Consider the following 22,751-nt stretch of genomic DNA (forward strand, 5'->3'; position numbering starts at 1 on the left):
CTCTGATGGAATGCCAGGACGTGGGTTCTTTTGCCTTGTTCTCGAGGGTCACGTATTGACCATGTTCTTCTCGTTTCAGCTAAAACATACGTGAGTGCTCAGCGACCGGACATTTGGCTTGGATATTCACGGCCGCATGTGTGCATAGAACCCGTGGTGGGGTGACACGAGAAACTTGAAGCAGAGGGGAATCATCTCATACAGTAAGTTCTCCACTGAACATCGCGAATTTAACGACGAATCCTATTTTGTCTCGCAGCCATCTGGCGGTCCTGGTCAGAGTCGAAGACGTTTGTCTTGCAGTTTCCGTTCAACGCCTTCCAAGAACAGTAGGCGACAAACTTTAGAAGAATGCAATTCCAAAGTTGCCAAGGCATGTCGAAAAGATAAGCGGGACTAGTGCGTTGGCGAATCCGAACTTCCATTCACGTCCGATCCAAGGTCGTGTCAATTAATCATACAAATTTGTCGGTACGCGACGTTTCTTCCAGTCTTCTTGCACAATCATTCTTTTTGTTGAATCACCTTCTTGCTCCTTTGGCTTCCTCGAATGCTGAATTGGCCTACGAGGTGTGAGAACCTCATAAACACATCCAGTTACCTAGGCAGACTTACTTTGGATAGGAACGCTTCGTCTGTTAACACGCACATACCGACGGCAGCTAGCGCCTTCGACACGTCGATACACGCCTCGTGGGCCTGGATGGTGCTGGCAGGCTTCCGTGAATGCCGACGTATGATTCCCTCCATTTGGTACGGTTGGTATGGCTGTAATTAGGGCATGACTCAGTGTCGCTTCAAGGCAAAGAAAAGCGGACGCACAGAACCCGGGGTGAAGGCCAGGGCATCAATGAGGACAAGGAGTCAACGCGAGATGGACGCTACGTGCGATAAGAGACATTTCCTTATCGAGTACGGCATCAATTAGGAAACGAGAGTCCTTATGCCTGCGGAGACTACACCCAAATTACCCAACGCAAGCCCCTTCTGCTCAGGAAGTCGCGGGTTGCAATTTGTGAGTAATAGAGACGTGCGTTCGATCCCGGCTTCACGTTCGAGGGAGAGAAGAGTTCGCTGGCGCGATATGAAGGCTCCAAGTGACTCTGCCGTGTCGGACGACGGATCTGAGGCCATGACGATGACGATCTCCCTAACCAGCGATATTGTAATAAAATGGTACCCCTTCACACCAGGCCTTGGAAATTCAGGTGTCGAGTCAACTTCCATTGAATGGGCGATTCCAGGTGGAGAAATCTGAAAGCAGTGATCATGCCAGTGGTCATGAGCTCACAAAGTTTATGGATGGACGTACTGCTGACCATGTGAGTTTTGGAACATGCAACCGTGTTCAGCCCTGTCGGCCAATCCCCCTTCTCTCGGCCTCGCCCAAAGCCCCATCTCCAACTTCGCGTGTCAACCATAATCGATTAATCTGTAATAGTGTTTCGTGCACTAAATACATTGATACCAAGCATGTCGACAGACTCCGAGGGATCGTCAACATTGACTATTCCCCGTCGCGCACCGCGGTATTTCGGTCACGGGTATGGAGGGTACGGGTTTTTGGCGGGTAAGCCCCTGAAAATTTGTTTGTTTGTATATGTGTATGTGTATGTAGCACGGATCTCCGATCGTGGCTGGGTACGACGGGGTTCCCTCGTAGTGCGGCAGGGCATCTGTGCTGCTCCAGATTCACTTGACTTCATAAACTGTGTTGCAGTCGTGACGACCCGAAAACAGTGAGAGAAGGAAAAGTGGGGTTTAAAAGCTTGGCCCCCCCAAGAACTGGTAATGCACAACCCGAGTCCATTTTCCCTTCGAGCCATCATGCCTGCCACTTCACAGTCTGCAGAAAATGCTCGCAGGGCGGCGTCAAAGCTCTCGAAGCGTGTTACGACCACCATCCCTCCTCGCAAGGGTAGGGAAAAGGATGAATATTGATGGCCACAAATATTCATCCTTTTCCCCACTGCTGGATTAGCAGTCTCTTCTGAGTGCGCCATCCCTGAAGCCGTACAAGCAAATCCCTAATTTCCTTTTTACTGGTCCTACCCCCACCACCAGGACCGCAGGGACCACCTGGGCTACCAGGACCGCAGGGGCCACTGGGACTGCAGGCGAGTCTGGGCCAGCCAGTGGTGATCATCCCATGGTGATTGATACTGGATACAGGACACTAGTAAGTGAGTCCTTGATAGCATATTCATGACTTACAATGTAGCAGATTGTTCTTGCTGGGATCGCCTTTGTCGCGACTGGTGCCATCAAAGACAGATACTTACCTGCCATCTCAGATAGGCTTGTATGGGCGGGAACGGTAGTTGCATTCAGTAGCGTCGTCGTTGCCGAACTTGGATTGGTGCCACTCCCTGTAAGTTCTCGCCAGTCGTCGGCGTACTTCGACCAAACTGGGACAGAGAACAGGCAATATCAGTCAAGACATTATTATTTTCATATCCAGTCTCAGCGGCCAGGTTGGATATGTACACAAAGCCACTGCCCTTACTTCGTTTGACCTACCTCATTGTTACAGCGGCGTACTCTTCGTTGCCGGACTCGCCAGCTTCGCATGGCTAGCTAGCCGCATATCCATTTTCGTTTTACTTGTGTTTCCATTCTGGCATTTTTCGTCCTCATACCCATTCTCGTGTTTCATGGTTGGGAGTCCTGGCACTGCCTTCAGCAATTTGGAATAGACTTAGTACTACTTACATGGCAAGGTTGCTGGCAAACCTTGCCATGTAAATAGTACTAAGTCAATAAAAGGTAGTTGACTTCCGATTCATGGTCCGGTGACTTACACCATGCTGGACAAGTATATAGTACCCTGCTGGGAACCGGCCAGTGGGCACCGACAATCCAATTCCCTCGGTAACAAGTAGGAACAAAAGGTCACCAGCACATGGAATGACTCCAGATCACCAGTCCATACTGTCCAGAACTAGAGCTCCATCACTGACCGCCGCTTATTTTCTACCTGGACCTCATGGCATCCGAGGATTGACGTCAGTGAACTAATTGTAGAAGTCATTTCTGCTGCGAGCTGTGTCCCACTTGTAAGGATTGATAAGGACATTCCAACCGTACCTTGACTAGGATCTAGTTACCATCTCCCTACTGATTGGTTACACCTATTCATGATACAAGGAATACAAATAATCGACGTTTAAAAAAATCACAAATCTTATCTATCCTAGAAATACGACGAGGGGATGGATAGAATAGCAAGATTGACAAGTGTCAAGGAACCATCGTCACGAATGCCCCCCCTGGAACCTACCAGCCCGCTCGAGACTGCCATCTGTCAACTCATACGCTGGTCTGTATCGCGAGGACGTCGATATCCGTGCGTCGAATGACTTATTCTCGTCCGGGCCCGCACACTCGAGGGTGCACATAGTGTTTGGGTCTGCAGCGATCATGCGAAGGGGACCGTAACCGCCTTCTGCCGACGAACTTCGAAGATGGAAAGAAGCTTCTGGATCTGTATTGGGCTCAGGGACACATATGCCATCCGGGTTGCTAGCCACGATGGTAAACGCTCCGAAGTCTTGGTCTTCCAGGAGCGATATTCGGGACGATACAGGAGTCTTTTCAGCTTGGCACGTTGCATTTGGGTTATCGGCGACGACAACATAAGAAGTGGGGAAGAAATCGGAAGCATCGGAAGACGGGGGGATACGTAGTGTAGGATTAGGGAACGTGTCGAACGTCGAACCAAGAGAGGTGTACCTAGTTGTTGCAACGAATTAGAATATAAGCTGCGCCGCGACCCAAGATATACGGATAGTGATCGCAAACCACCCACCCTTGATCATACAACGCGCAGTAAGGCACTTGCAGCTTTTTAAGGAATGTCCAAACATCAGAATACGCCCAGTTGATGATCGGATTGATGCGCTCAAACGACGGCCAACCGGGATCGCACATGTTCCGATGGGTGAGCGTTGCTGGTGAAAAAAACAAACAAAATAAGAGAGTTATGAACGTTGCCACCCCGCAACGAAAATGCAACCCCGGAATGAAGTTTTGATTAAAATTACTTACCCCCATGCGGATCTGTTCGCCGTGTCCCAATCAATATTGCCTGAATGTGTGGAAATCGTGACTTGTACAGTTCCAACGCGCGCCTCATTCCTTCACCTCCCCGACTTTCTCCGACGGGAAGATTTAGTGTGCCACTGTTCCCTAGATAATCATGCTGTGTACCAGGTGTCGTTATTGGTGGTGTAACGCTCTCGACTGGCAAGGGAATGCCCGAAGGAGGAACGCAGGTGAAGAGGTCCAGACCGTAGGCCTTGGCAGCCTGTGCGATGAAACCCTCTAGTTCATGGAAGGGTGAGGGAATGGGAATGTAAACGGCGGCGATGGACTGAGTGTTTGGGTGACAGCGAGCGAGAGCAGCGACATAAAGATGTAGGAGCACAGTGCCTGTGTGAAGAAAGAAAAAAAAGGTCACGAAATAGCGAGCTGAGCATGTGTACGATGAGACACCCACAATCCTTTCCTCCATTGAAGCTCAACGATATCCGTTCCGGCCTAGGAGTGAAGAGTTCACACTTAAGTCTGACGTGGAGAAATTCAAACTCACCCGTAGGTAGCCAGAATATGTTCGATAACGTCCAGCGACTCCTTGACCAGCGCGCCAATGGGATCCTGTGATTGGGCGAGATCATAGACGTCCCCGGCCATCTTCTGTCTGTCCATGGTGTTGATGGTATGACTTTAGGAGCACACCCACACCACCCGTCGGTGGGAAACCCCGAGTCGATTTACGCACGGTCTCAGCCTCAGCCCCTCTTGAGATTATACAAGTCTGCCTAAATGTCTGCTGTTATCTTGGTGACCGGTGGAACGGGTCTCGTCGGCAAGGCCATTGAATATGTCATCGAAAACGAACCACAAGGCTCGCGCTTCGCAAAACGCCCTGGCGAAAAGTGGATCTTTGCCAGTTCTCGGGACGCTGATCTCAGGTACGTACGGCCCTCCCAAATACTAGAGACTCGGTGGCATCTTATTCTACCCCCCACCCCACGCTAGAGATCCCAAACAGGCGTTGGAACTGTTCGAAAAGTACCAGCCTACCCATGTCATTCACTTGGCAGCGCTCGGTATGTCGCCAAGTTCGGTTCCCAACCTATCTGATTGAAAACATAATCAGTCGGTGGTCTCTTTGCGAACAGAGAGCGCAAAGTCAGTATCGTGTATCCATGTTCTCAGACACAACCGATAAGATGACATTTCACAGGCAACGTTCCTTCGAGACAACATGTTGATCAATGACAACGTTCTGCACACGGCTCGCATCAAGAAGGTTCAGAAAGTCATATCCTGTCTTTCTACCTGCGTCTTCCCTGACAAGATCGACTACCCCCTGACCGAAGAGAAGGTCCATCTTGGCCCACCGCACGATAGCAACTTTGGCTATGCCTACGCCAAACGCATGGTCGACGTCCAGAACCAGTTAGTATCGTTTGCGTTCGCTTTGGACAACATCCTCTTATTTGCTCTCACAGCGCGTACAAGGAGGAATTCGGCTGCAACTTCACCTCTGCCATTCCGACGAACGTCTTTGGACCTCATGATAACTTGTCAGTCCATCCGAATTGCACTCTTGTGTGGCTGGCTCTTAATTTGTAGAGTTTCCATAGTAATCTGAGACATGCCCATGTCATTCCTGCTCTTATCCACAAGTGCTACCTCGCCAAGAGTAAAAATACTTTTTTTTGGCTGTTCTATCCCGCGGGCCCATCTTCTGACGCTCTCTGAAACAGAAAACGGAACCCCTTTCAAGGTCATGGGGGACGGATCTCCTCTGAGACAATTTATCTACTCGCGGGATCTGGCCAAACTCTTCATATGGCAGTTGCGGGAGTATGACGACGTAGAACCTGTTATTTTTTCTGGTACTAGGCCCGTTATCTGGAAGGTTTCCTAGATCGACGCTCATGACCCGTGATTATAGTGGACGAAAACGATGAAATTAGCATCAGGGACGTGGCCAACGCGATCGTCGAGGTTATGAAATACGATCTTGGCGCTCAGGTGTGCCACATTCGCCTAACTTATATGAGTTTCTTAACAAACTATTCTGTCCAGTTTGAGAACGAACCTAATGATAATGGTCAAGACCGCAAGCCCGCTTCGAATGCTAAGCTCATGAAACTCATCGGTGAATTCAAGTTCACGCCGTTTAAAGAAGGTGGGTGTCCTCGGTGCTCGTTCGTTTATCTTTCAACCTAACGCCTTTTGCAGCCCTGCGAGAAAGCGTCGCTTGGTTCCTCGACAACTATGATAACGCCAGGACTGGGCATGCTTCCAACTAGTCGCTTGGACAACGGAACGCCACAGCTCACCGAATCTATACAGTGTATACTAGCTGGCATGTAACGGATACCGGAGGCAGTTTCGACGTTGTAGACAATCTGATTGGACTCTTTTTTTGTTTCATCGGTTTCCGTACCACTTGCATGTTCATAATAGAGAAAACACCCGTTTCTGCAATATTCATCACGAACGGTTACACGTTTGTATGGTAGGTATGCATCGATTCACGAATGCTTTTGGCAAAAATGGTACACGGTCAAAAGTGTTCGAGATCGTGAAAGGAGTCCCAAGTCCGGAAATGCTAAGTAAACAGAGATCTCCATTCAATTCTGATCTTCGACAAGGCTCTTGGAGGCATGGAGATCGGCTGTGACCATCTGACGGACCAGCGAGTCAAAGTCCATCTTGCGTTTCCACCCTAGGATGCGCTCCGCTTTGGCGGGATCGCCGAGCAGGAGGCTAGTGTACAAGGTGGGTTTAATCAGTGAGGCAGCTCTCAAGCACAGAGATAGGGCACATACTCGACTTCGGCCGGACGGAAGTATTGGGGATCAACCTTGACGATGACTTTACCCGTCTGCGCATTGTAACCTTCCTCTTGCACGCCAGACCCACGCCACCTAGGAAAGACAATATATGCGTGAGTAGAAGACGAACAAGAGATAAGGACGTACTTGACAGTCACGCCGACAACGGCGAATGCCTTTTCGACGAACTCGCGAACGCTGTGTGTTTCGCCCGTCGCAAGAACAAAGTCTTCGGGAGCGGGCTGCTGGAGCATCATCCACATGCCTTCGACGTAGTCCTTGGCTGCGTTTGTCCCTGTGAGTTTGCGAAGCGACACGTCCTTGTAAAAACCTTACCGTGACCCCAATCACGTTGGGCATCGATGTTACCGAGATACAGACAGTTTTGTTTGCCGAGGCTGATATCGGCGACGGCCCTGCTAATCTTCCTGGTGACGAAGGTTCTCCCACGCCTCGGGCTTTCGTGATTGAACAGGATCCCATTGCACGCGTACATTCCATATGCCTCGCGGTAGTTGACGGTGATCCAGTAGGCATAAAGTTTAGCGACGCCGTACGGGCTGCGCGGGTAGAATGGGGTGGTCTCACTCTGAGGTGTTTCGACGACTTTGCCGTACAGTTCAGAGGTGGAAGCTTGATAGAAGCGCACGTGCTTCTCAAGGCCGACGGTTCGGATGGCATCTAAGAGACGTAACGTGCCGACACCATCTACGTCGGCGGTGTACTCTGCCATCTCGAACGAGACTTTGACGTGAGACTGAGCACCAAGGTTGTATATCTCCGTGGGGAGAACCTGGGCGAGGATGTAGACCAAGTTGGTGCTGTCGGAGAGGTCACCATAATGCAGCTTAAATTTGTTGGGGCCTGTGTTAGTCGGGTAAGATGGGGGGAGCAGTGATAAAGGAACGACTGCGCACGTTCGTGTTGATCGGCGTAGAGATGTTGTAGACGGTTCGTGTTGAAGCTTGATGAACGACGGATGATGCCATGGACCTCGTAGCCCTTTTCAAGGAGGAGTTCTGTGCTACACAAACTAGTTGGTTGCTATCGCGTGCCAGTGGGAATAACTCACAGATAGGATCCATCCTGGCCAGTGATGCCTGCGACACGGAGGTGGTAGCGTGCTCGCAGTCAATGATCGTGGATGGACCTACCACTGATCAACGCGACCTTTCTGTTCCTGTACTCCTCTGGCGGGGGGAGGTTGAGTTTGACAAAGGGCGAGTGTGCGTCGGACATGGTGGATTGGAGGACAGGCAGAGATCAGACACGTGCAGGGTCTGTCGATTGTCTGTCGGGATAAGCGGTTGGGGGCGACATATCCCAATTAGGAAAGTCTCTTCTCTCAGAGTGTCCCCCGTCGCTGCTCAACGCAATGGCCTCGCTCATCGCGATACTCGACCTCAAAGGTAAACCGCTGATCCAGCGCTCATACAGAGACGATGTACAGCCCTCGTGTATCGAGCGTTTCCTGCCTCTGGTCCTCGACATCGAAGAGGAGGGCCAACAAGTCACACCTTGTTTCTCCAGTCAGGGGATCAACTACCTGCACATCAGGCATTCTAACCTATACCGTGAGTCTTGCATCTAGTTGCGGGAGAATGACACCGTTTGCAGACGTATGCGATGTGTCAAGTGCTTGCTCTTTCAAAGCAGAATAGCGATGCCGCCGAGATCATCGTTTTCCTACACCGACTCACGCAAGTCCTCATCGAATATTTCAAGGAACTCGAGGAGGAATCGATACGAGACAACTTCGTCATCATATATGAACTTATGGACGAGATGATGGACTTTGGCTATCCTCAGACAACGGAAAGCAAGATCTTGCAGGAGTGAGTCTGCCATATACGCAGTGTGCTTTTCTTTGGTATCGTGAATTGGGGTTCACCGACTGTTTGGAATGGCAGATATATCACGCAGGAATCGCACAAACTCGAGGTACAAGCACGACCACCTATGGCCGTTACCAATGCCGTGTCCTGGAGAACGGAAGGTATCCGGTATAGGAAGAATGAAGTCTTCCTGGATGTCATCGAAAGTGTAAACCTTCTCGTACGTCTTGCCGGCCGCTTACTCTGGTATATCCATTAATATGTTTATGTATGTACGTAGGTTAATTCGAATGGAAACGTCGTCCGTTCAGAGATCCTTGGTGCCGTCAAGATGAAGTGCTATCTATCTGGGATGCCAGAACTACGACTTGGTCTCAATGACAAAGTCATGTTCGAGAGCACAGGTCGCAGTACGTCTCTCTTCGTTTCCGCTCGTGGGACGACTTCTGACTCGGAGAATCCCTACCGATCTGGTACCGTACCTTAGCTTCCCGTGGCAAGTCCATCGAAATGGAAGACGTCAAATTCCATCAATGTGTGCGGCTCAGTCGCTTTGAAAGCGATCGCACCATCTCCTTCATCCCCCCAGACGGCGAATTCGAACTAATGTCTTATCGACTCTCGACGCCTGTAAAACCTCTGATATGGGTCGAAGCATCCGTTGAAAGCCACCGTGGTTCGCGAGTCGAGTACGTCGTCAAGTGCAAGGCACAGTTCAAGCGGCGCAGCACGGCGAATAACGTAGAGATATGGGTACCTGTCCCGGATGATGCTGATAGCCCGAAATTCAGGGTAAGTATGATCAAACTGAAGTATCGAAATACTGACGTTGAGACATTCCGAATCTGTAGGCTACAACGGGAAGCGTGCAATATGCACCAGACAAGTCGGCATTCGTCTGGAAAATGAAACAACTTGGTGGTGGTCGCGACTACATTATGCGCGCACACTTTGGGCTACCGAGCGTCAGGAGCGGTATGCCTCTCTGCACTAGTTGTTCCATGCCCTAACCGTGGACCTAGAGTCGGAACCCCCAACACGTGCCCCACTCACCGTCAAGTTTGAAATCCCTTACTTCACCGTGTCCGGCATTCAAGTGCGCTACTTGAAGATCGTCGAAAAATCAGGATACCAAGCGTTGCCTTGGGTACGCTACATCACACAGAATGGTGATGATTACAGGTGCGTTTGAAATTTTGCACTGCTAGCCTGTTATCATACCAACCAACGTGTCGTTAGTCTCCGTACGGCGGTCGAGAAAGGGAACCCGCCACCCGTCATGCAGCCGTGAACTGCGACCGCCACTTACATGCATAAACGGTGGGATGTATTTGGGTGTCAGTCGATGTCTGCATAATACCTAACGATGTCATATTATTTGTCGCATCTCGTTACCAGATCTCATCAAATATATCTGAGATAGTGGTACACGATTAAAACTTTACGTGCGCTCTCGATGTAGATGGTTCAAAAACACGGTATCATCGAATGGATAGAATGCCTCTTCCCACAGAGGTCTCTTCTTTTGCCTTACTCTTCTTCTTCGCCGCCTTCGCTTCCCAGATCCTCCAAAACTTGAGATTTTCGTCACCTGCGCCAGTGACAAGGACCTCGCCATTGGGCGATAAGGCTGAGAAGAGCACGCGGGCATCGTGGGCATCCCTAATCTCGAAGATCTTGGCGCTCGATGATGATCCTGCGGCAGCACCTGCCCCTGTTCGTGATCCAGACGACCCAGACGGCGGGGGGTACGCCCACCCTGCGAGGGCGTTCCCCGGGAAACCGTGTGTGCTGACAAGCTCCTTCCGGTCTCGCGCCCAGTGCACACCAGTGACCTGAGCACCCGTCTGGTACGTATGTAGCCGTGCACCAGTGGTTGTGTTCCAGACGTGGATGCAAGTATCAGATGTCCCACCGCCTGATGCAAGGAGCGGGGCCCATGGTGCGAAAGCGAGGGCCTGTTCCATGGTGAGTCAGTAGTAAGCATAACGGCGTAGCACACGTACCTTGACCGCTGCAGTATGGTTTCGCTTCGTCCATTTTGGTGCGCCCCTTGTAGTAGCGCCTACGTCGCCCCCACGTCCGTCCCAGAGGTTGACCACGTTGTCGTTCCCTCCGCTTGCCAAAACCTCACCGCCAGAACTCCATCGAAGACCGCACACTTCACCTGCATGGCCTTCGAGTGATGCAACAAGGTGGCGAGGGACGCGTACGTCATGATGATGGATGGTACCCGACGAGTGCCCAGAGGTCAGGACATGTGCATACCATGCGAGTGATGCACATTGTCCCCCGGCATCACCTGAGGGTTGCATCGTGCGCAGACGCTGGCTTGTGCTGGCATCCCAAAGTTCAATCGCACCCGTTCCGAGCCCAATCCCGAGATAGGCACCATCATTGGAAAAGTCGACAGAAGCGACGTATGTGCCTTGTGGTGCGTCTCCGAGGTGGGAGACCACGCCTGTGTCGGCACTCCATAGATAAGTACTTTCTCCAAGAGCAACACCGACAGTATTGAGTGCGCTCCACGAAACCAAGTTAAGATAAAAGTCATCGACCATGCCAGGGGCATCGAGTACTCGTTCCGGTGTAGTGGGTACTTTGCGACTCTTATCCTTGAAAGTACCGTTAGAGCTGGGGAGGTCTGCACGGGAGTACAGAGGCCGTGCGAGGTTGCGTTGAGTTGTGAGGAAGGCAGCATTACTAGAGGCGGGAGGAGGCTCGTGATAAGCGAGAACGCGCCGATTGAGAGGCACGCCGGTCGCGTTCGCGAGACGAGCTGTGTGGCCGGGAGAAGATGTTGCAGTGGGCGCGAGGTTTGCGGTGGCTGTAGACGACAGCGATGCGGGGGCAACATCGTCCTCGCGGGTAGTGATAAAACGGTCTCCATGAGAAGACGAGTGTGAGAGGGTGCGTTCACGCGTAGATGGCGTAGACCTGGATCGCTTGAGTTCTGGACGTGCGTTCTGGTTGACCTTGGGAGGGTGGTAGTCATGCGAAACGACCTCAAGGCGAGACTCGATGCCACCCTTTCTGATGACACCTCCATGAGTTGCACCACTTGACGAGGGGAACGCAGCAGCACCAGTCGTGGCTCGTTTGACTGGCGAGGCTGGCCGTGAGCGGGCTAAGAAAGGATTGGAAAGGTCAGCCGGATGTTTTTTAGGCGAAAGTGAAATCGCATTGAAGGACGAAATAAGAGATGGCGTGAGGGGCGTCTTTGCATCGCTGCGCGAGCGAAAGCGCGACGGGGTTTTCGGGTTGCTCGCCATCGTAGTGAAAGATTGGATTTCAAGCCAGACACGCGGTGACCTCGCGTTCACCAGCCAGTCACGTGTAAAACTACAACACATCACGTGGACACTACATTTACCGCCCCCTGAATATCAATCGCATACTTGCTCAGCAAAAGAGGCTCGGGTGTCAATATAACCCTATTCCCCCTGGCCACCTGCAAGATGATGTGTTTTGTCTCGATGGCATGCACTGGATCACCTAATGCAACAGCAGTGTTCGGCTATACATATCATCTTCAGTCCAGGCGATACTGTAACAGAGACGAGAAACACACCAACTCCGCAACCAATGCTGTCACCGCATCCGAGATGGCAAAAAGAACGGAATCAGTGCCCCTGACCAGGAGATCACGTCTCACTGCACGGAGACCGCTGAAACCAAATGGTTTCGCCTTATCCCATACGAAGGCTCCTAGGACTTCAAAACCCGGAACAGCCGTTGATGCGTATGCAGTGAACCCGTCACTTTCTCCCACTACAGCAGGTGTCGGTGCAGGTATCAGAGCCGTTCCGACTCTGTCCTGAACTATCAAATACTGTGCTTCAGATTCCCCCTCCAATGCCATCTTCGGCTGACATAGCCAGTACCATTCTGGGTGCGCTGTCATATCCGGAAATTCTCCAGACATCACCCACCTGTAAATCAATTCAGTGGGCACTTCTCAGATAGTATGCTAGCCACTCACTTTCCGATGAGAGGTGCAAATGCCCCAATGACTTGCTGGCATATTTCGGGTTCTAAAAGCTCTATAATTGGAACCGCCTTCTCGACCTTGGTAACCACCCAGCCTTGGTACCTCTCGGTGGATTGCAACCAAGATGATACGTCTTCGGCGAGAGAGGACTGACCACCCTAAGGGATTCCTGTCAGCCTTGCGGAAACAGTCGGTAACATGGCACATAACCCACATTTGTCCGGTACCGGATGCGTACACGCGTATTCCTTTCAATGTTGGCATCCACGTCCACAGATTGGGCATTTTTCCATTCACGAACGCTAGTGTAAAGGACACCTGGAAGTTTGCTTCCGCGATCCATAATATCCTGCCAGTGTTGTTCCAGTGCTGAAGCATTTGCGAAGGGAGCATGGCTCACCGTAACAGAGCCTGAGCATTGGGAATTTGATCCCAGCCATATACGAGTTTGGAATAGGTGTCCCGAACGATTGAATACAGCCCTCAGGCTGTTTTGTACTTCCTCTCGAATTCCTGCTTGCAGAGCAGTAGAGACAGATTCTCTGAACTCGCTTCTGACACTTGATCTCAGTTTGTGAACGTTAAAGTCAACAAGGCCTCGAACACGATGAGAAAATGCACAACTGAAAGTAGTATCGCTGTTATCGAGGAGCGATATACCACAAGTCAAGGAAATCCTATATGTAGTTAGTAAGGGGAAAGGTGGGAACTGCGAACGTCCATACCACGGGATACAGGAATTGATCGCACCTCCGGTCCACCCATTCTCCATGAACGTGCGCGCATGTATATTCTTGACAGACGAGACCTCGTAAATAGTATTGTTCATTGAGGCGGCAGGTAGTTCATCCTTAAAGTCGAGAATGTCCCATGTACTGGGCCGCAGCCCATCGGGTGTGAAGATAACACCACGGAGGAGATTCGTCCTTTGAATCTTCCGAAACAAAACATCAATACGGATTCTCCCCACGTTTTAGGAAGAAACGAACAAGATCTTCGCGCATTTGCGAACTTTTGTTGACATGGTGGAGTACCTGGTCACAGAAAGCGACTTGTGGGGCTGGAGCCCGATTGTTACTGCTCTCCTGTGAAGCCATTCTATTGGCAGCGGAGATCTAAGCGACACTCGCGCGAGACGTGTTTCGCCCAACGACCAAGGACACCTGATGGGTTGACGACTTGGCGCAGCAGTCACTGAGCGGACAGAGATAAGGATACGGTGGAGGCGCCCGCCTATCGAGGTTGCCACACGAACGTGAACTTTGTACGATCACACCGTCGAAACGAGTAGCAAAGCCATGCGGTTAGTACAAACAAGTTGACATATCATACCGCAAGGATGTCTTGCATCGAATCCGAATGTGGGACATACTTTATGCAAGTTGGGGAGATCCGACCCTGCAAGGCGTTGTCTACCCTTGAAAATTGACCAAAAAAGTTCCTTTTGCACAGCTCTGCGCAGTGACGGACATAACAACGATTGCCAAATTTGCAGCTTCGCACCATGGTTATCGCGGTGGCCCCGAATCTCGGAGGGCTGCATGATGTTGAAACGAATGGGCGGTCTCAAAATCTCTGATGCCCAACGTTGCCTTTTGGTTGCAGTTCATCGTCAAAAATGAGTTCAACATCATGATGATTTTGATGTGCAGTTATGTATCGGTTCCGCATTACGTAATCATATCAGAAATGCAATGTGATTGTAATTGTGATTGTATTTATGGCCGACTGCGACATAAATACCAGAGGACAGCAACAAGTTCTCCCAACTGTTGTCCCGTCTGCTTCGCCCTAACTCGTCTTCTCAGGCAGGTCCTACTTTGCGTTTCCTTCATACGGTCATTTCTGCTGGATAGGGGCCGAGCTTCTTACTTTCGCTATGGACGACAAACGTTTTTCCGGCCTCGACTTTAAAGATCGCGATCACAACCCTTTCATCGGCACAAACTCTCTTGTCGACCCGCCTGCTTATGACTATTCAGGGCCTCCTCTCTACAGAAATAAATCTGAACGGGCGAGACTACAGGGTATCCAGCAAACATGGGTAAAACCTAAGTTCACAAAGATCCAAGAAGAGCCCCGTACTCTCGGTCAGAAGTTCGACCTCTGGATGATCAATGAAGGCGGAAAGCGTTTATTCTTCTTCACTTGGATATTGTTTCATTGCCTCGTCATTGCTTTCGGTTTCTTAAACTACGACTTGAGCGACGACCTCACAACGGCTCGAGCAACCTTCGGAATTACTTATCGTGAGTACCACTATTTTAAATGGGTAAAATGAGGTTGATAAATCTCGTCTTCAGCAATCGCTCGTGCGGCTGCTCTTGTGCTCCACACAGATATTATTTTCATCCTGCTACCCGTCTGCCGAAATCTCATTTCGCTGCTCCGCCAAACACCCCTCAATCAGCTCATACCGTTCGACAAAAACATCACGTTCCACAAGGCAACTGCTTGGTCTATCGTCGTGTTCACTGTCATTCACATTGCAGCTCATATGCGTAATTTCCAACTGCTTGCCCTTTCCGACCCTAACGCGACAACAACTGGCCAGCGCATTGTTGTTTTCCTAGAAGCCAACTTTACTACGGGACCGGGCGCAACTGGTTGGTTCATGACGATCTGTCTTGGAATTATGGTGTGGTTCGCCATGGAGAAACGCCGACGCGCTAATTTTGAGAAGTTCTGGTACTCTCACCACCTATTCGTCTTTTTCTTCTTGGCATGGCAACTCCATGGCATGTGGTGTATGATAAAACCTGACAGGGAGCCTTTTTGTTCGTGGAATAGTATTGGTGTTTTTTGGGTACGTGTCGTCATGGTGATTGTGGTTCCTGTATTGTCGCTCATAGGTTTCTCTAGCGCTACTGGCTCGTTGGGGGTCTGATATGGTCATTCGAGCGTGTCCTGCGTGAAATCCGGTCGCGCCACAAGACATACATCTCCAAGGTTATCCAGCACCCTTCTAAGGTGGTCGAGCTTCAGATTAAGAAGGAGAAAACATCGATCCGTGCTGGCCAATATATTTTCATATGTTGCCCTGCAATATCCTATTTCCAGTGGCACCCTTTCACGCTCACTAGGTAGAGTGATTGATGTTGCTACTAGTTCCATGAACTCATCCAAATCTAGTGCTCCAGAGGAGGACTATATTTCAGTGCACATTCGCGTTGTCGGCGATTTTACTACCGAGCTCGCTAAAGCGGTTGGCTGTGACTTTAATTCCGAAAAAGCCAAAGAACTTGATGCTGCTGGCGGAAGGGTAATTGGCACGAACACTAACCCGCCCCTTAACCGTGTTCTTCCTCGTATTATGGTCGACGGACCATTTGGCAGCGCATCTGAGGACTTCCTCAACTACGAGACGGTTTTGCTCGTAGGGGCCGGTATCGGCGTCACACCCTTTGCTTCGTAGGTCCACCCGTTTTATTGGAATGAGCTCTTTTTATTTGGTCCTAGGATTCTGAAGTCTATCTGGTATCGGATGAACAATATGAATAACTCCAAACCAACGCGCCTATCGAAAGTTTATTTTACCTGGGTTATTCGTGACTTTGGCAGTGCAGAGTGGTTCCATTCACTCTTGAAAGCTATTGAAGAGCAGGATATCCATAACAAGATTGAAATCAACATTTACTTGACGGCGCGGGTCAAGGAGGATGACATGACAAATATCATCGTACGCCCATATTCGTCATCCGTTCTTCGCACTGACGTCTGATATGTTTCCCCAGGTCCAGGATGTTGGGGCTGACCGGGACGCGATAACAACGCTCAAATCCCCTACCCATTACGGTAGACCGAATTGGGACAAAGTGTTTTCCTCGCTAGTGGACAAACATCCGGAAACTGACGTCGGTATAGTAAGTACTGCGCTTTGGATCCCCGTTCGATCTTCCGAGCCTGACGTTCTCTTCCCAGTTTTTTTGCGGCCCGCCTCCGCTTTCCAAACAATTGCATCAAATGTGTAACAAGTATTCTAACCCCAAAGGGACGAGGTTTTTCTATGGGAAAGGTTCGTTTCCGTACTTGCTTCAATGATTTTGCACTCAGCAGTCTCTTTCCGTAGAAAATTTCTAGAACAGGGCCCACATGTTGCTATCTCCGCATCTCTCGTTTATCGTGTGCTATTTAAGGTTGCAAGTCGACGTAAAGTTTGTTCATTTGGAAGGATCATCTCGTTGTCTTTGATTTATGCTACATGCTCATGCATTACTCAGTGCATCCTAGACGGTGTTACTGGCCGGCCGGTTTCACTGCCTGCAAGGGTTACTTTTGTAGTATTAGCCACTTTCTACGTATTGGGATACCTATTCGTCGGTGGAATACATATTATATCTGGGTAGGTGTAAACTCGTTGGAGGGAAAGTAAGAACAACACAGTTAGCAGGGAGTGGAAGGAATTGAGAATGTGTGAAATTACTAAGGATAGGTGCGGAACGGGGCGCGGACGCTTAAGGCTAGATGGCAAGAGTGGTATTTGGGTATTCTTCCTACACAACATTCTGCCTCGAGTATTGATGCCGGGCGGAGCTTTTGACCAAGCGACAAGGCAGGGATAAAGGAATTGTCGTCAGGGATAAACTTCGCCAGAAGCAATTTCCCGCCAACTGTCGAGGGTAAAAACCCTAATTTGATATTTGGGAATGCGCCATGACAATATCATTGAAGGAACGGCGAGCACAAAGCAGACTGCCGATAGTCCGCATACATAAATTCCAATTTGTAGCTTGAGATCAACGGGACACGGTAACACGCAATTCAGGTTTGCATCACTATTCTCGGCCTCCGCGATGTGAACCCCGTTCATGCGCCCATGTCTGTGAGAAGTGAAAGAATAGACCTCGCCTTTGCAAGGTCCAGCAACGTTTTGATGTGTTCTGGCCTCGGTAAGAAAAATAACTGCTCCACTTCCGACTGCATTCCAGTACGGTCACCCTACAGGGTTTAGTTTGTAAACAACTCCACTACCACTTCCTGTTAAGTCACATCAGAGGCCACCCCGCGGAATATTCGACAGTAACCTTGGCAGGCCGTGACGTGGCTTTGTTCATTTAATACCGATCAGAGGTCTGGAGGAAAGGAGAGGCATCGCAGCCACGACAACAGCTGTTGCCAACCTTCATTTTTCTTCCTTCTAGGGATGAGTGCCAAGGCGTAACGACTGCCAGAACGCCTGAGCTGGACAGCCCTAGCACAGCCCGATAATCCGAGGAGCAATGATTCTTAGAAGCCTTCGAATAAATATCGCTCTCAACTTGATGAATCATCGACATCGGACATCGGACATGAATAATGTCGCACCGAAGTTAATGGGGAGAGCCCCCACAAGAATTCTGCTGATTCGGAATGCCTTTGAACACCGAGTTTAATCCGAGAAATTCTTACGGCTCGTAGAAACCACGGCGACCATTTAGGACTCACCGCAAGCATCACTGAACTCAATGTGCTGTATGGTTAGCAAGAATTTTACACGAACGGACGGATCCACTAACAACTTGACCGAAGAGAGAAAGAGAGAGGGAGGCTGATCCATGAGGGTTAGAGCCTACACAGTCGCCTGCCAGCTAATTTTCTAAAGCTGCGATTAGCACTTGCACGCAGCAAGTGATTCCAAATCCGAGTTTCAACTGCAGTGGGGATTAATACAAAGCGGCAAGCGACGAGGACTCATACTCCAACGAGGCACATCTGCCTATCACTTGTTGGACAGCCTACCGCACCGGACGCAATGAGGAGGGGTACAACACTACTGTTCCCTGTCGCTCGACTTGACCACTTCGCTGGCCCAGGCCCTAGTTCCCTTAGTGACAGTCCAGTCTATTATTACTCCACGGACTCATCCGATACTGCTGCCAGGATCGGATCGGACCATAGAATGGACAGCGCAACCACCGCAACATAGCCTGCCTGGGGTGTCGAGTTCTGTGGCCGCCTTTACGATGTGTCATGAGTGAACGTGAACGCCAGCCAATAAGCAACCGAGTATTGGTAATGCTCCCCTCGAAGATCCTACCATGGAGCCTGACTTTAAAATTCAAATGACCACTACCAGCCAGTCACAAGAAGGCGAATGGTCAGTACTCCGTAATTACTTTGCGGTCAAACGAACGGCCAGTAATGGAATCATCCGTGCAGTCCATCAGGCCTGTGACAAATGTTGGCCACCTTCCACCTCACAGAGGTGGCGAAACTCTCAAAGAAACGTGCGACCATTAATGTCTCGCATTTTTGTGTACTGATATTGTCGGCACGAGTAGTTAACTGACTTCTACTCCACGGATCGACTGGGTTTGGCAATAAAGCATGCGTCCTGAGCAGGAAGCCAGCATGGCATTCATTTCAACAAGGTTTGTCTGGCGCAATTGGTGTGGGACAACGCAAGAGAGCTCAATGGGCGCCTTGTCATTCCAGCCTTCAACCAATGGCTGGTTTCCTATTACACGACAGGTGAGGCTCTCGGACTGTATAAGAGCCTGCAGACATCATGGCGTATTCGATCTCCAACCCTCGAATACTCCTTCCCCCACTCGCCCTGCGGTTGCTTTCTTTCATGATGTTCTCGGAAATGCATGGCGCACCCGCTGTTCCTATTTCTGTAAACAAGGACACTAATAACCCGCCCAAACCGTCGGTCTGGCCTCTGGATACCGTTACAGAGAGTGCGCCTTCAACGTTACAGACAAAGTGCGACCGACGTGCCCGAGAGGGCGGCGTCTGCTGCAAAGACCTCAATGATGGAGATAATCGAACCCTCTTGGACCCGGACATTGTCCGTGACATGTGAGCCCTTGACGTCTACGGTCCCGTTTCCCTCTCATCATAACATATCGAACTCCAGTGTGATTGGTCTATCTGATGGCCTTACTGTTCCCTTCGCCCTCACTGCTGGTCTTTCTTCTCTTGGACAGTCACGGTTTGTCGTTATGGGTGGTTTAGCAGAACTTATTGCGGGTGCCATCTCGATGGGCATTGGTGGCTTCCTCGCATCACAATCCGAAAGGGACTACTACCGCTTCAAAAGGCGTCAGACGTCGTCAAGAATGCATCGCTCCTGCATGGGAGAAATGGAGAGGGAAGTATTTTCCATTCTTGGGCCTGTGGGTGTGGACGAGCGTACTGCACAACTTGTGGCGAAGTGCTTGCGGGATGTCGAATGCGACCCGGCAGACGTGGGAAGCGTGGATAGGACTGCAGGCCTCGGAGATGAAGAAAAACAACTGACGAAAGCAAAGGAAGATGTGGGTCTAACCTCGTTCCTTCTCAGATTTGGACTGGGTCTAGGTGCGCAATTGGTCTCCGCACTTCTTTCATTCCAGCACTAATTGTCCTTCGGGTGAGTAGATGAGGTACCAACAAAACGGTTGTATATGTCTGCTGTGACGATAGGGGTCGGGTACCTGGTTGGTGGGATTGTCCCACTCATACCCTACTTTTTTATTAGCCGTGCACGCGTCGCACTGCTTTATTCTTGCATTATCACAGGCGTGGTCCTGCTGATTTTTGGTGCATTCAAGGCTCGCGTTACGGGTGCTGCGAACACTCTACTTGGCTATCTACGGGGAGCAGTGAGTATGCTAATAGTAGGGGGCGCTTCGGCGGCTGCGGCCTATGGGATGGTGGTACTCTTGGAAAAGAATTACGGTAGTACAAGCACATGATGACTGGTGAATCTACTTCACATGTATTAGCCTTTTAGTTACCTCTACCGATATTTACCATCAAGCCGACCACTCCCACTTGTCATCACGGTGGCACTTATTGGATCCAGAAAATTCCCAGATGGGGCAGTCAATGATTGAACAGAGGTAGGCTGCTAGGATAATACTGGAACACCATGGCTGCCCACGACACAGCAGAGAAATCTCGAAAGTCCAGTTCATTCATTCCCGCTTGCCTTGTTGTCTCCTGCACGGAGTATTGTCATGACTCTATCTCAGGAGAGGGCATTCCATGCAGACCTGACTTGTTTTTCAGATGAAGGGGACTCGGTAGTGAAACCTCCTGCTCTACCATTCTTTGCTAGGTGTCACATCATCGCATCAAACTAGAATATAATATTTCGAACTAACGAGGGTCCAGAGAGAAATAGCAAATGAGTGGGCTAAGTGTACAGAGTCTAGTAGCCCGTAGCCGACGTAGGGTTAAGGAAAGGATCGTTGCTGTAGTTGAAAACGGAGCAGCCACGCAAAACCGTCTGGTTACACGAGAAGCACCAGTTGACTGTGGAATTGATTGTGCTCCACTGTAGACAACGTCGTTAGGGAAGGACTCAAGTGTTACAACGAAGAACTTACAGCAATGCTGCTGACAAGGTTATCCAATGAGATGCTGTTACTACCCCAGAACTGCAAAGTACGGAGCTCGTTGTCGGTACCGTTCTTGAACTTCATGGCGACGTTGTATTGACCCTGAGTGTCTTGGGAGAGCTCAAGAGCAACAACCGAAGCATAGTCCGCTGCTACAAGTGAGGACCGGAACGAAATACATTAGACAAGCAGACCCACCAATTCCGGAAATGTTGGGGTTGGTAACTGTAGCGTTCGTGACGTTGAACAGAGAGATGAACGGCTTGTAATCGACCTCCGTCAATGCAATCTTGACTTTATTGTTCGGCAAGGTCATGTTACCCAATGACCACAGCATCTCGGGCCAGAGAGTACGAATAGCAACTATAAGTTGTCAATCCAGAAACTCTCGGCATCGGATTCTGAGACTGCTTACTTTGGCCAACACCGTTAATGACGCTGTCTGTGAAGACATTTTGCTCATGTTGGTTAGCGAAGTAACGAGCCTGGTCCAGAAGGGTCTTGGGGAAGTTGTTGTAGAACGTCTTGTTGTGGGTGTATTGGACATTGAGGTAGTCATAGATCTAGCCAGAACATTCAATACCCAAATCAAGTCACTTTCTGACTACTCACGTTCCACTGTAATAATAATAATAATAAATTAGTATAGGAAGAAACCTACAGCTGGTTCGAAATAAACTCACCATGTTGAGGAAGCTGTTGTTCAATCCATTCAGGTAGGGCGTGACTGCTTCCAGGAATGGAGCTGCGGTAGCAGTAAGGTCCTTGAAGACGACACCGCTGTTCAAGCGACCAAGGTGGGCTTGGAAGTACTGGCAGGAATGTTGTGCAACTACTTCGCCGCTCGACAGGAAAGAGACGTACCTCGCACTCCATCCAGCTGGTGAGGGATGGGGCCTGCCAGTACTCCAATGATTCCACTGGTACGTACTGGTAACCACCAAGGGGTGGAGTAACTACTTGTCCATTCGCCAAAGTAATGGTAGAGTTTGGCGTAGGAGGGTAGAGGCCTTGCAAAAGGGCATACGCAGAATCAAGGATGACATCGCCTCCACCAGCATCGGCGCGGACATAGAGTTGGTCAACGTCCACGACATTGGTGTTAATACCGTTAATATAAGAAGGCGACCCTGGGTTAAGGTAAGTGTTCCGGAGGAACTGTCCCAGCTGATATTCTTGTTGCTGTTCAAGAAGTAAGTACGCGTCGTAAGGCGAAGGGGTATCAGTATACACACAGCACCAAAGGGAGTCAAGTATCCCTGAGTAGAATTGTAAGTAGCTGGGTCTTGGTAAACCGTCGACAACCGATCGCCATGGCGGGCAAGCAGCACAACACCAACGAGGCCAGCAGAGGTCGCCGTGTTTACCATTTTCGCAGGGAAGTCAAACTCGGGGGAGACAAAAATTTGTGGGCAGAAGGGGGCCAGTCTTTTGTAGTCTGTCGGCAGCTAGCCGGTAACATTGCTCAAGCGATGTTCCAACTTCCATCTCGGCACCCAGCCGCTTCAAATCCGATTAATACAGTGCTACGCGTCGTTGGCCGATTTGAGTCCTACTGGTTGTCACTTTTGTGGCGGTGAAATAGGTCATGACATTGCTGTGGAGTTAGCACATATCAGGCAAATGTTTAAGCCGCTTTATTTCTCATCACACGCAGACAGTGCCGCCCCGGCGATCGTGTGGACATGTATCCAACACTCGTAGGCGTCCATCATCCCGCTCTACTGGCAACGTTACATCTCATCTCATTCACCTTTATGAT

At 50.1% G+C, this 22,751-nt stretch overlaps 10 protein-coding genes across 10 annotated transcripts; 5 read left to right on the plus strand and 5 right to left on the minus strand.

Moving 5' to 3' along the window:
• The first annotated feature begins 1,656 nt into the window (after positions 1-1,656).
• Positions 1,657-2,719, plus strand: F5J12DRAFT_815386 (uncharacterized protein). Its single transcript, XM_051745023.1, has 5 exons — positions 1,657-1,788; positions 1,846-1,994; positions 2,065-2,179; positions 2,225-2,371; positions 2,418-2,719. The coding sequence occupies exons 3-5, from the start codon at positions 2,150-2,152 to the stop codon at positions 2,694-2,696; spliced, it is 456 nt and encodes a 151-aa protein (XP_051602071.1). The 5' UTR covers positions 1,657-1,788; positions 1,846-1,994; positions 2,065-2,149; the 3' UTR covers positions 2,697-2,719.
• Positions 2,720-3,254: 535 nt separating this feature from the next.
• Positions 3,255-4,707, minus strand: F5J12DRAFT_890388 (adenine nucleotide alpha hydrolases-like protein; the record flags this gene model as incomplete). Its single annotated transcript, XM_051747404.1, has 5 exons — positions 3,255-3,732; positions 3,809-3,950; positions 4,048-4,431; positions 4,499-4,539; positions 4,592-4,707. The coding sequence occupies 5 exons, from the start codon at positions 4,705-4,707 to the stop codon at positions 3,255-3,257; spliced, it is 1,161 nt and encodes a 386-aa protein (XP_051602072.1).
• A 117-nt stretch (positions 4,708-4,824) lies between these two features.
• Positions 4,825-6,326, plus strand: F5J12DRAFT_717479 (uncharacterized protein; the record flags this gene model as incomplete). Its single annotated transcript, XM_051741061.1, has 10 exons — positions 4,825-4,973; positions 5,041-5,111; positions 5,162-5,193; positions 5,249-5,463; positions 5,517-5,591; positions 5,652-5,710; positions 5,775-5,906; positions 5,966-6,045; positions 6,100-6,202; positions 6,256-6,326. 10 exons carry the CDS (start codon positions 4,825-4,827, stop codon positions 6,324-6,326), a joined length of 987 nt encoding a protein of 328 aa, XP_051602073.1.
• A 120-nt stretch (positions 6,327-6,446) lies between these two features.
• Positions 6,447-8,170, minus strand: F5J12DRAFT_513991 (uncharacterized protein). The gene is made up of 7 exons (XM_051739800.1): positions 8,009-8,170; positions 7,927-7,954; positions 7,772-7,878; positions 7,191-7,718; positions 7,002-7,137; positions 6,849-6,947; positions 6,447-6,786 (listed from the first exon to the last, which is right to left on the minus strand). Exons 1-7 carry the CDS (start codon positions 8,091-8,093, stop codon positions 6,651-6,653), a joined length of 1,119 nt encoding a protein of 372 aa, XP_051602074.1. The 5' UTR covers positions 8,094-8,170; the 3' UTR covers positions 6,447-6,650.
• A 9-nt stretch (positions 8,171-8,179) lies between these two features.
• On the plus strand, positions 8,180-10,075 carry F5J12DRAFT_514159 (Mu homology domain-containing protein). The gene is made up of 8 exons (XM_051739801.1): positions 8,180-8,428; positions 8,491-8,689; positions 8,765-8,909; positions 8,970-9,099; positions 9,177-9,481; positions 9,541-9,664; positions 9,712-9,871; positions 9,929-10,075. Exons 1-8 carry the CDS (start codon positions 8,230-8,232, stop codon positions 9,978-9,980), a joined length of 1,314 nt encoding a protein of 437 aa, XP_051602075.1. The 5' UTR covers positions 8,180-8,229; the 3' UTR covers positions 9,981-10,075.
• A 95-nt stretch (positions 10,076-10,170) lies between these two features.
• Positions 10,171-11,961, minus strand: F5J12DRAFT_904378 (WD40-repeat-containing domain protein; the record flags this gene model as incomplete). Its single annotated transcript, XM_051748518.1, has 2 exons — positions 10,171-10,647; positions 10,696-11,961. The coding sequence occupies 2 exons, from the start codon at positions 11,959-11,961 to the stop codon at positions 10,171-10,173; spliced, it is 1,743 nt and encodes a 580-aa protein (XP_051602076.1).
• Positions 11,962-11,983: 22 nt separating this feature from the next.
• On the minus strand, positions 11,984-14,096 carry F5J12DRAFT_815422 (uncharacterized protein). The gene is made up of 8 exons (XM_051745024.1): positions 14,053-14,096; positions 13,670-13,940; positions 13,406-13,614; positions 13,081-13,357; positions 12,895-13,029; positions 12,672-12,838; positions 12,261-12,621; positions 11,984-12,206 (listed from the first exon to the last, which is right to left on the minus strand). Exons 2-8 carry the CDS (start codon positions 13,775-13,777, stop codon positions 12,042-12,044), a joined length of 1,422 nt encoding a protein of 473 aa, XP_051602077.1. The 5' UTR covers positions 13,778-13,940; positions 14,053-14,096; the 3' UTR covers positions 11,984-12,041.
• Positions 14,097-14,414: 318 nt separating this feature from the next.
• Positions 14,415-17,225, plus strand: F5J12DRAFT_815424 (NADPH oxidase B). Its single transcript, XM_051745025.1, has 8 exons — positions 14,415-14,929; positions 14,984-15,486; positions 15,543-15,763; positions 15,813-16,091; positions 16,140-16,359; positions 16,415-16,543; positions 16,602-16,695; positions 16,750-17,225. The coding sequence occupies exons 1-8, from the start codon at positions 14,560-14,562 to the stop codon at positions 16,758-16,760; spliced, it is 1,827 nt and encodes a 608-aa protein (XP_051602078.1). The 5' UTR covers positions 14,415-14,559; the 3' UTR covers positions 16,761-17,225.
• Positions 17,226-18,733: 1,508 nt separating this feature from the next.
• On the plus strand, positions 18,734-20,445 carry F5J12DRAFT_815432 (VIT family-domain-containing protein). Its single transcript, XM_051745026.1, has 5 exons — positions 18,734-18,886; positions 18,941-19,030; positions 19,095-19,463; positions 19,522-19,964; positions 20,025-20,445. Exons 3-5 carry the CDS (start codon positions 19,168-19,170, stop codon positions 20,339-20,341), a joined length of 1,056 nt encoding a protein of 351 aa, XP_051602079.1. The 5' UTR covers positions 18,734-18,886; positions 18,941-19,030; positions 19,095-19,167; the 3' UTR covers positions 20,342-20,445.
• A 124-nt stretch (positions 20,446-20,569) lies between these two features.
• Positions 20,570-22,582, minus strand: F5J12DRAFT_815436 (phosphoglycerate mutase-like protein). The gene is made up of 8 exons (XM_051745027.1): positions 22,225-22,582; positions 21,854-22,171; positions 21,673-21,801; positions 21,602-21,607; positions 21,405-21,552; positions 21,188-21,352; positions 20,978-21,138; positions 20,570-20,925 (listed from the first exon to the last, which is right to left on the minus strand). The coding sequence occupies exons 1-8, from the start codon at positions 22,357-22,359 to the stop codon at positions 20,800-20,802; spliced, it is 1,188 nt and encodes a 395-aa protein (XP_051602080.1). The 5' UTR covers positions 22,360-22,582; the 3' UTR covers positions 20,570-20,799.
• Between the last annotated feature and the right edge of the window lie 169 nt (positions 22,583-22,751).

Source organism: Pisolithus orientalis, assembly GCF_024613125.1.
Source record: "Pisolithus orientalis strain OTSU chromosome Unknown F5J12scaffold_7, whole genome shotgun sequence".
Taxonomy (NCBI): domain Eukaryota; kingdom Fungi; phylum Basidiomycota; class Agaricomycetes; order Boletales; family Pisolithaceae; genus Pisolithus; species Pisolithus orientalis.

Bases quoted from the DNA above. Each gene is read 5' to 3' on its own strand.
- F5J12DRAFT_815386 (XM_051745023.1), top strand. From the start codon at position 2,150: ATGGTGATTGATACTGGATACAGGACACTA. The intron at 2,180-2,224 runs GTAAGTGAGTCC...ACAATGTAGCAG, and splicing joins ATACTGGATACAGGACACTA to ATTGTTCTTGCTGGGATCGC. The intron at 2,372-2,417 runs GTAAGTTCTCGC...AAACTGGGACAG, and splicing joins TTGGATTGGTGCCACTCCCT to AGAACAGGCAATATCAGTCA.
- F5J12DRAFT_513991 (XM_051739800.1), bottom strand. From the start codon at position 8,093: ATGTCCGACGCACACTCGCCCTTTGTCAAACTCAACCTCCCCCCGCCA. The intron at 7,955-8,008 runs GTAGGTCCATCC...TCCGTGTCGCAG, and splicing joins AAAGGTCGCGTTGATCAGTG to GCATCACTGGCCAGGATGGA. The intron at 6,787-6,848 runs GTATGTGCCCTA...CTTGTACACTAG, and splicing joins TTCCGTCCGGCCGAAGTCGA to CCTCCTGCTCGGCGATCCCG.
- F5J12DRAFT_514159 (XM_051739801.1), top strand. From the start codon at position 8,230: ATGGCCTCGCTCATCGCGATACTCGACCTCAAAGGTAAACCGCTGATC. The intron at 8,910-8,969 runs GTACGTCTTGCC...GTATGTACGTAG, and splicing joins TCGAAAGTGTAAACCTTCTC to GTTAATTCGAATGGAAACGT. The intron at 9,100-9,176 runs GTACGTCTCTCT...ACCGTACCTTAG, and splicing joins GTTCGAGAGCACAGGTCGCA to CTTCCCGTGGCAAGTCCATC.
- F5J12DRAFT_815422 (XM_051745024.1), bottom strand. From the start codon at position 13,777: ATGGCTTCACAGGAGAGCAGTAACAATCGGGCTCCAGCCCCACAAGTC. The intron at 13,358-13,405 runs GTATGGACGTTC...AACTACATATAG, and splicing joins ATCAATTCCTGTATCCCGTG to GATTTCCTTGACTTGTGGTA. The intron at 12,207-12,260 runs GTGTGTTTCTCG...TGATATGTATAG, and splicing joins CAGCATTGGTTGCGGAGTTG to CCGAACACTGCTGTTGCATT.
- F5J12DRAFT_815424 (XM_051745025.1), top strand. From the start codon at position 14,560: ATGGACGACAAACGTTTTTCCGGCCTCGACTTTAAAGATCGCGATCAC. The intron at 14,930-14,983 runs GTGAGTACCACT...TCTCGTCTTCAG, and splicing joins AACCTTCGGAATTACTTATC to CAATCGCTCGTGCGGCTGCT. The intron at 16,360-16,414 runs GTACGCCCATAT...ATGTTTCCCCAG, and splicing joins ATGACATGACAAATATCATC to GTCCAGGATGTTGGGGCTGA.
- F5J12DRAFT_815432 (XM_051745026.1), top strand. From the start codon at position 19,168: ATGGCGTATTCGATCTCCAACCCTCGAATACTCCTTCCCCCACTCGCC. The intron at 19,464-19,521 runs GTGAGCCCTTGA...ATCGAACTCCAG, and splicing joins CCGGACATTGTCCGTGACAT to TGTGATTGGTCTATCTGATG. The intron at 19,965-20,024 runs GTGCGCAATTGG...TCGGGTGAGTAG, and splicing joins CAGATTTGGACTGGGTCTAG to ATGAGGTACCAACAAAACGG.
- F5J12DRAFT_815436 (XM_051745027.1), bottom strand. From the start codon at position 22,359: ATGGTAAACACGGCGACCTCTGCTGGCCTCGTTGGTGTTGTGCTGCTT. The intron at 21,353-21,404 runs GTAAGCAGTCTC...GACAACTTATAG, and splicing joins CATTAACGGTGTTGGCCAAA to TTGCTATTCGTACTCTCTGG. The intron at 21,139-21,187 runs GTGGGTCTGCTT...CACTTGTAGCAG, and splicing joins CCCCAACATTTCCGGAATTG to CGGACTATGCTTCGGTTGTT.